General features: G+C 30.7%; 1 protein-coding gene across 1 annotated transcript; it reads right to left on the bottom strand.

Annotated features, from left to right (window-relative positions):
- Positions 1-5,559: 5,559 nt before the first annotated feature.
- Positions 5,560-8,096, bottom strand: LOC125848071 (transcription factor bHLH93). The gene is made up of 4 exons (XM_049527869.1): positions 7,425-8,096; positions 6,639-6,812; positions 6,381-6,548; positions 5,560-5,884 (listed from the first exon to the last, which is right to left on the bottom strand). The coding sequence occupies exons 1-4, from the start codon at positions 7,980-7,982 to the stop codon at positions 5,798-5,800; spliced, it is 987 nt and encodes a 328-aa protein (XP_049383826.1). The 5' UTR covers positions 7,983-8,096; the 3' UTR covers positions 5,560-5,797.
- Between the last annotated feature and the right edge of the window lie 1,534 nt (positions 8,097-9,630).

The raw sequence follows: 9,630 nt of genomic DNA on the forward strand, positions 1-9,630 counted from the left end.
TGAATCACTACTCAAGAAATCAGATTCACCTTCTCCACCTAGGTTATCATCCACACCATCTCTACCTAGGTTATCATCCACACCCTCTTCACCAATGTTAACATCAACACCCTCACCATCAAGGTTAACAGCCTCACCTTCTCCACTTAGGTCAACAGTCTCACCTTCTCCACCTAAGTTAACAGCCTCACCCTCTTCACCAAGGTCAACATCAACACCTTCACCACCAACATTAGTTAGATAGCCTCTAGGTCCCTCAGTGTCAAGTAAGGGTTCATCTAATACATGACAGACAAATACTTCAAAAGTGTCCTCATGCTTTAAGTCTTTAATTAGGTGTAGGAGATGTTGGTCAGTTGTAATTAGGACCCATTTTTTATTTAATAAATCCTTCACATAAAAGCCTCTAACAGTTTCATACCCTAATTCTTTAGTATAATACAGTAGTTCCAAAATGGAAAAGTGGTCCTTAATAATATACCTGAGTGCAGACACACAGTTTTCAGCATAAGTAGGGGCAGATATCTCGGATAAGATTCCGTGGTAAATCTTTGTAAATATAACGCTTTCCTCCATGGTCAATTGTTAGCCCTACAAATTATCAAACAAACCCTAGCTTAAGATAACGAAATATACTCATATATCCCATACAACAACTAAAAAACAAAGTTTTAAAGCATATTTTCTGGGTAATAGTAAAGAATGGACAGAATATTCGCAAAAATCACAAACCCTATATTTTTACAAAACCCTAACTTTTTGGAATTCATTTAACAAAGCATGTAAAAATCATTAACAATCCTAACTTACACAAGGAAATCTTCAAGATTGTAACACGAACAAGACGAATCCAACTTCAATCTGGAGGAAATCGCGAAGATGGAGAGCTTCAATTTGGAAAAAATAGCAAAGAGAGAGAGAGAGAAGTGTTCTGTCAATTTTAACGATTTAGGAATCTTCCCCAATTAAGACATTTACAAATACACGTCGGATACACGTGGTAGTTGTTAAATGGTTATTCTATACACGTCGGATACACGTGGGAGCTTAAATACACGCGCCTTGGCCGTTTATGAAAAGTGATAAAAAAATGCTTAGATGGTTCAAATCTGGGGTGGTAGAGGTGTTCAATAGGTACTAGGTGTAGTTGAGGTGTCTAAATGAATAATGAGGACAACTTTGAGTGGCTACAGATGACTTTGGCCTTTAAATAAAGTTGTCAGTTACTGTTGGAAAATGCTATCGGATTGATCTATTTATAAGGAGATGCTTACTAGCCCATTAGCTTGTTTTTCTTCTGAAGCACTCTAAATATAACTTATAAATTTAAGATAAACAACATAAATTTCACTAGTTTAGAACTTAATTATGTATTTTTCAGTGAGTTTTCAAAATTTATCATTTGCTCCAGATTTTGGTCTCCAGATACGTATATCTCAGATACATGAGGTCCAAATTAGATGTGATTTATTACAGATACATTGTATTCACGTGTATTCACATGTATATGACTCTCTGCTCTCCTCTCTCGCTCGTCTCTTTCCTATCTTACTCCCCTTTCTCTTCTCTTGCTCGCCCCTCACCTCTCTTGCTCATCTCTCACCTCTCTCTCTCTCTCTTTCGCTCACCTTTCTCCCTATATATCTATATTTCACAGTGCTTTTGTTAGTAAAAATACATGTATCTAAGTGTATCTAACTTGAAATCTTGTAAGAAATTATTAATCAGTGAGACAATATGCGACATTTAATAGGATTGTTTGTGTAAATGGATACTTTTCATAAATTTATCATTATGGCTAATGGTTCTAACTCGTGATCAATTTTATATATGCATTTATCCCGACAAATATATTTTCCTCTATTGAACCAAAAAACAAAGGAAACTTACATAAACATACTATATTAAGAAAATATTTATCATTTAATAATAATATTTTTTTCATTTGATCATTTTTAATACATATTACATAGAATAATTTATAAAACACATATAATACAAGTTTTATTGATGGATAATACATTTTACTACACATTTTAATACAATGTATCAATTTCTTACCAAACAAGCATAATATATTTTAAAACAGTTATACATATATATTGCATAAATAATTCACTTTTAATACATATTGCAGATTTATCATAGTATTGTTATGTATTGCTATAAATGATAATAAATAAAAATTATCGCTAAAATCAGTAATTACTTGTTTAAAGGTACCATCCAAATAATTTTTCCAAAAAAAAATCAAAACAAAAAGGAAACAGCATTCAAAAAGACACCCAGGCAAGCAGCTGCTGGGTTAAAAAATTAATCATTTTTGAGAGGTTAACATGATTTGTGTACGTTTTAATCATCTCACTATATTTATTAGTAGTACTATCTCCACCAAACAAAATTAGATGAGTTGAACAAGTTATATATATATATATATAAACTAGTTTGGAAAAATTACTTAAATACACAATACTTCTTTACCTATTCTCAATATTTCCCTACTCTTTTACTAAAATACAAAAATCCCTTATTTTTCCCCAATTCAACCTAACCGGATACTTTATTAGTTTAAGTATCCGCCCGTTATTAATTAAAGTATCCGCGCTGCTATATTATGCATCCGCCCATTAATTAAGTATCCGTGCTGCTAACAACTTAATAATTTAAGTATTCGCCCGTTATTAATTAAAGTATCCGCTCTGCTATATTATGCATCCGCCCGTTAATTAAGTATCCGTGCTGCTAACAACTTAATAATTTAAATATCCGCCCGTTATTAATTAAAGTATCCGCGCTGCTATATTAAGTATCCATACTGCTATATTATGTATCCGAAAAACACTAAAAAAAAGGGATTTTTGGTAATTAATGAAAGAGTAAGGAAAGGAAGTAATTTCTTTCTTATACTATGTCATTTGCCTAATTTTTACTAATAGTTTCCTAATTATGGATCAAATTCTGTTTAGGTCTATTTTTTGTGGGTTTTAAAGTGGCCTGGATCAAATCCTTTTGGGTCCATATTGATATTTCGTAAAGTGATCTAGTGCTGATGGGCTGATCCATGGCAGTTTGAAAAGTATATGCATTTGTATCACCAAGAAACTTTTCGAAATAGTTAATATTAGACCTTTTTTGTTATACTTCTGCTAATTACAATTCATAGTTAAATTATTGTTTGATACTAAATGTATTGTTTTTTTCAAAGTTATTTTGAATATAAATAAAATATCTAATGCAATGCATTAATTGTGCAGTATCTTTTTAAAAAGAAAATTTAGTATGATATCTCAATCTTCCATGATTAGTGGAATTAAGAAATCTCACTATCTTTTTCATTAAAAAAAAAAAGGATTGCACTAAAAGATTTTTTCTTCTTCATTAATTTCATTGTATCACTAACTATTACTGATACAACTTGGTTATTTTTTTGTTATAGACTCTCTTTTCACTTGAATGTATTGATACAACATTGATATAAATGCATTCTGGTAATGAATTCACTATAGAAATACTCAAATACATTGATATAAATGCATTCTGGTAATAAATACACTATAGAAATACTCAAATACATTGATATAAATGCATTCCGGTAATGAATACACTATAGAAATACTCAAATACATTGATGTAAATGTATAATAGTGAACAAAAATACACTCATATACATGATACAAATGTGAAACAAAGAACTAATGGAGTGGAATACGTTGATACAAATTTATAACAAGTAGCAAGATACACAATACATTGATACAAAATGAAAAACAGGGAATAGATACACTTGATACATTAATACAAATGTGTAATCAATAGCAGATACAAACAAATACATTTGATTCAATATTAGTGAATAGATACATGAATACAATCCATAGACATGTACACTGATACATGAATAGAATGCATATACACGTGCATTTGATTACTTGAAAAGTCCCCAAATTTGCCTCAAATTTGCACTTAAAATTCCTCAAATTCGAGCTATGAACTCCTCGTGATATATTCAATCTTTAAAAGACACCACACATTAATTTTAGGAACAATTTCATAACCCCGTAATTTGAATTTTAAGCTTCAAAACTTTCTTTCATGGTTACAATGAAGATTTGTAAAAATCATCTCAAGCTAATAATGACAACGGTTTATCGAGAAAGAGAAGAAGCGCAATGTCGTTAAGTTTGAATTTTAAAAGAATTCGAAAGAACCGTCCATAGAAGAAAAGAAGAAGAAAAATAACCATACATGAAAGAGGAAAAAATGTGTTAATTTGAAGTTATACACCTATTTGGTGAGAGAAAAGAGGAAAAATAGATAATTGATAAATACAATGCCTAAAATTAAGCCTAGAAATACACTAATTCATAGATGAATTTTTAAATTGAAAAATAGCTATTAAATGAATTATATAGCTGTGAATTATAAATTTTTAAAACTATATTTATATATAATAAATATATAGCATATATTTGTCTTACTATATGTAGTTTTTTCAATTTATGAACTATAGAGGCCCAAGTATAAAGTAAGGGAGAAGCAAAGGTTCAACTTGAGAAATGACCCTAACATGGGTGGGTCTTTGACATTTTGTCCCCCATAGAAGAAAAAAAAAGTAACATATGAACTTCATAAAGGGTGGTCTTGATTCTTTTATACTCCACTTAACAAATTTTAATAATAAGAGTCTCAACTTTATAAAATTCTAAATTTTGGCCATAAGACAGACATTTGCTATATTTTAAAATAGTGAACTTGTTCAATTAATGAGAATTTATGCAAAAGTTAGAATTTAGGTATGTTGCTTATTAGGCATAAATTTTAACTAATTTTGCCCATTAAACCGATATTGAAGATATTTTAAGATAATGAACCTACTTAATTGACTTGAAATTTAGCCTTACAAGCAAAAGATATAACTTTGGTTTGTTGCATATCATGCAAAACCATATTAATGCTCATTACACTTCCAAAGAATTAAGGTTTTCTCGTTATAATTTGTATGGAGAAAGTGTTTGACATGTGGAAGGTGTAATGGCTCAAAGTACAAAGCCAAAACTGAATTTGGTTGCCTCCTTGTGAATGTGTAAGAGAGTTGTCCCTTTCTATTGTCCAATTTCCAGTAAGTGAGTTGTTTTTTTTCACAACTACTCTTTCCTTAATTCACATGTAGGGTAGCCCTTAAAATTTACTATGAGTTTATATAATAATAATAATTGAGCTCATGGTCAAATACTTACAAATATTTAGTAAGTTTTTAACACATACACAGAAGTCAAGCAAAAGTTACTGAATTCACGTGAATTCATATATGAAACTCTAGATTTGCCCTGATTTCTCTTGTAGTTAAGAGATTAGTCCTTGATCCTTAGAACACAATCTCTGTTTGTAGATATATGTGCTGGAAAATTATAGAACCAAAACTATTAGCCTTGTCCTTTATGACATCGACAATAAACACTTCACACTCTTGACTTGTAAGGAGTGCTTCTTCTTAAATAGGCTTTATATGGAGTGAATTCGAATTAGTCAAGGTCTCAATGTGATATCAGACATTGGATGGAAAACCAAAAAGGGACTCGTAAATTCATACCTTGTGAATATCAATACTCCAATCCATTATTTTGAAACAATTGACAGACGGATTGTATTAACTCCATTTGAATAGTAGTATAGCAGAATAGATCTTATAAATGAATCAAGAAAACTACATTGGAGAAAGAAGACTGACATTATTAAAACTTGCAATATTCTTTGAACAACAGACAGAATGTCCTTGGTTGGGGATTATTGTGCATCTCTAAAGACATCTTCCACCAAAGCCTGCTGTTTTGAACAAGGTTTGCTTTACATCTTCACCGCTCAAAATTGTTCGATGCTCCCTTGCCTATAAAAATCAAGAAACAAAAGGAAATTCAACATGCTCAAACATCACATGGAACATTTTAAAACAGTTGCTAGAGTTTGTAATCGATCAATTATGTCTCGATCTCAAATTAATTGAGGCCATTTATGTGACTCTTTTGTATTCATTCTGCTTTATTAGTTGAGGTAAATGCTTAGTTCATGTGATTGATCATAATTTGAGCTTAACCTATCCCAACTTTCCTTCTTTATCACAATATTGGACTTCAAATTCATAATTTGTACATATTAAATGATTCAGTTGATTCAAGCCAAGACTATTGCATTCTGTCAAACTCAAACCGCAAATGATACATTTGCCGTGAACACAATACACTAAGTTTCCATGGTTTGAACACACTGTGTGACTTCCAATAATTTTTACCGTTGCACCATGGCTCCCTGTCCTAAGAAGCATACGTCATTAAAAAAATTGGTTTCTACTTAGTAATAGAGCGACCAGAGGTCAAAGATAGTACCTCAGAACAAGAAGCTTGCAATGAGAAGTCACTGAAACAGCTGATAACACATTGTTGTACATCAAGCCCAAGAGCTTCTAATGTGCTCACTGTTGACAACAACAACCCTGGCTTTGCACTGCAACAGATCTCGATTCTGGTGTCCGCATTTCTCCTTTCTACCTCAAACTAAAATATTTCCCACCCAACATATAAGTGTCAAACAAATTACACACACAGACATAATTAAAGTCTCTTACAATTATTGACAAAATGTACCTTAGGAGGCTTTTTAACAAGTGCTTCATTTGGCTTTAACTCCTTGAAGTTTCCTACGAATTTAATATCCTTAATTTCGTCTTTCACATTATCATCTTCACGCAATGTATGGATTTTTTCTAAAAGCTCCTTCATGTAATCGATTGCATCTCCAAGTATAGATGTTCTGTCCATCTGCTCAATCAATTTAAAGAACTACATTCAGTACAACAGGGCACAGGCAGAACCATAGTATATAACACCCACAATCTTGGTTAAAGAGAAAATTAGACAGTCAATTTTAACTACATTTAACTTATACATACATTAACAGATTAAAACTATTACAATAACAACAATATACGAGCGATCAAATTTGTGGATAATAGGATGTACACAGATCTTACGCTTGCCTTTGTTAGGTAGAGAAGTACCCTTGACTCAAAATAAGTGTAATCAAAGCAAAATTAAAAGAAAAATACCGGGCAGCAATAAAGCAATAAACACATATCAAATGAAGTAGCAAATTGCAAGATACACTTGTTAAAAATATTTACAATGGAAAATGACTTGTTATATCACATATACTGTATTGTTACACAAATGACTCACGTATACTCTTTAAGCCGAACTGATGTAGTAGATTAAGTACAATGCAATAACTACATCTCATCCCAAATTGGGTAAAAGGAGATGGGAAGGAGATTACAAGATGGGAATCGAACAATTATGAAAAAAAACAAAAAACTCAATAGCTAACTACTAAGATTTCCGAATAATTAGAAAGAAAGAAATGAGGAAATTTACCTTGCTAATCTTAGGAACAATGGATCTAAGCATAGAGAGTCTATCATTGAGTCTCTTTCTCCTCCTCCTCTCTGCCATTAAATTTTTTGAAGGCTGTCCTTCAACCTTCCTAATTTTATTCTTCTTTTCTCCCACATTACCCATTAATCTTGAATTTGCTTCTTCAACTTTAACATCACTAAAGCAGCTATTCAACTCTTCTTGCAATCCATGAAAATCACTAGGAATAATCCCACCAAATTCTTCATGATTTTCCACAACTGCTCTGTCACTGTAGTCATCAAGTAGTGGTGGACCAGTAAAAGAAGAATCAAGAAATTGATAGGATTCAGGTGAAGTGAAATTAGGAAAATTTGACTGTGAAGTAGTTGTAGTTGGGGGTGAAATGAGGCCCAAAAGTGAAGAATTTAAGGCAACAAATTCAGGGTTTTGGTAAAAAGGTAGTGGTGATTCAAAAGTCCATCCATTTCCATTTGGGAAAAAATCATTCAAAGTGCTCCAACTTTCTTTTCTTGGAGCCAATAATTCCTCCAAAATATCATGTTCACTAAGCTCCATTTTTTATTTTATTTGTTTGCTCTCTCAAATATCAAAAAGTGGAATGGTTTACAAATAATATAATGTCGAAGGAACATGGAGTACTATTTAATAGTGCCTTTTTGTTATACGGAATGAGTTAAAGTATTTTTTTATTAGGTACTTTATTGAGTTAATAATATCACCTACAGAATAAGAGTAGATGTACCTTTTAATTTATTTTTCCTTCTATACTCTAAAGTTGATCCATGTCAACTATTGGTATTTTAATAATTTGCAATTTAAATTATATCATAGTTGATTAGAATTATGTAGATATTAGTACTATAAATATAAAGATATATAGAGTAATAATGTATATATAAATTTTGCTGACTGGTTAAAGTTATTCGAATTTAATTATTTACGTAGTACCTCACATAATAGTACTACAAATCAAGGGAAATAATTGAAACAAATGAAGTAACTGACATTGATGTATACTACATCTTATTATTTTAATGTCATTTTCATTGAAATCTTAAATTAGAAAGAAGTAGTATTCAAATCCCCGTAGTTTGAGAGGTTTGACCCATATGTCTAATAAATAGAAAAGGATCGACAAATGTCGATAACAATGACAGGTTCTTTGCATATTGCGTTAACTACCTATTTTTGACTAATTTAATTACACTAATCTTTCATTTGACATAGTCTTTTCGTTTTCTTTTCTAAGAAAAACAGGTAGGTTTGCTTATATATTGGACTCATTCATAAAAATAATTAAAGATAAATTTCAAGTTTAAAACAGTGATTAACCTGTTTTTCAAGTGATTTTTTTTCTTTCCGCTCTCGATTTTTTTTACTTTTTTTTTCAACAGAAATGAATGTTCAGTTACTTTTATATTATTTATGTTTCTTTGTCCCAATTACAGGATTTGATTAAATTCGTAGCTCAAAAATTACATCCATCACTGTTTGATTAAGAAAGAGTATCCGCACATTACCTCTCTCTCTATAAATACTTTTTATTTGAAAACTCAATAACATAGTACTTAGTTACTTATATTAATTTCATACGGTGATGGTAAATAATTTAATATGTAATTTCTCATTATATCGTAATGAAAAAAGTTGTAATTTTAATATTGAAAAATAATTTTAAAACATTAATGGGTACCGTTTGATAACTATCATTTACTGTAATAATAAAAGGATATACTTTAAATTTGAAATATAGTTAAAGGGATGATTTTGGTCCCAAAAAAAAAACTCCGAGTAACTTAAAATTTATTCCATCGTTCACTTTTACTAATTATTTTTTAAAAAAATAAATTTTTATTTTTATTTATCACGATTGATGAGTATCAAAAAAATATATTATTTTTTTTACGTTTTATCCTTAGTATTAAATATTATTCTCTGTATCATGTGGTAAATAACACATATAAAAAAAAGAATTTTAACGAGTGTTCAAATAAAGCAATGACAAATAAAAATATATGACGGAAATATTTACTAGTGTAGTAATTTCCTATATACATATAGTGTTGACAAGTGACAAGACTAGGAGACAAGACCGTGACCATGTTGATTTCTTCCCATTCCAACACATAAAACATGTATTATATGACTGTTTGTTGGGTAATTAAAAACCACGAGCGTCCCTTCGCACTGGTTTTTATTTCCA

This window comes from Solanum stenotomum, chromosome 12, assembly GCF_019186545.1.
Source record: "Solanum stenotomum isolate F172 chromosome 12, ASM1918654v1, whole genome shotgun sequence".
NCBI classification, from domain to species: Eukaryota; Viridiplantae; Streptophyta; class Magnoliopsida; order Solanales; family Solanaceae; genus Solanum; species Solanum stenotomum.

What these genes read in the sequence shown, in the direction of transcription:
- LOC125848071 (XM_049527869.1), bottom strand. Translation starts at nt 7,982, where the DNA reads ATGGAGCTTAGTGAACATGATATTTTGGAGGAATTATTGGCTCCAAGA. An exon ending in TTGTTCCTAAGATTAGCAAG is followed by an intron (nt 6,813 to 7,424) that starts GTAAATTTCCTC and finishes TTGATTGAGCAG; the next exon opens with ATGGACAGAACATCTATACT. An exon ending in TTGTTAAAAAGCCTCCTAAG is followed by an intron (nt 6,549 to 6,638) that starts GTACATTTTGTC and finishes GAAATATTTTAG; the next exon opens with TTTGAGGTAGAAAGGAGAAA.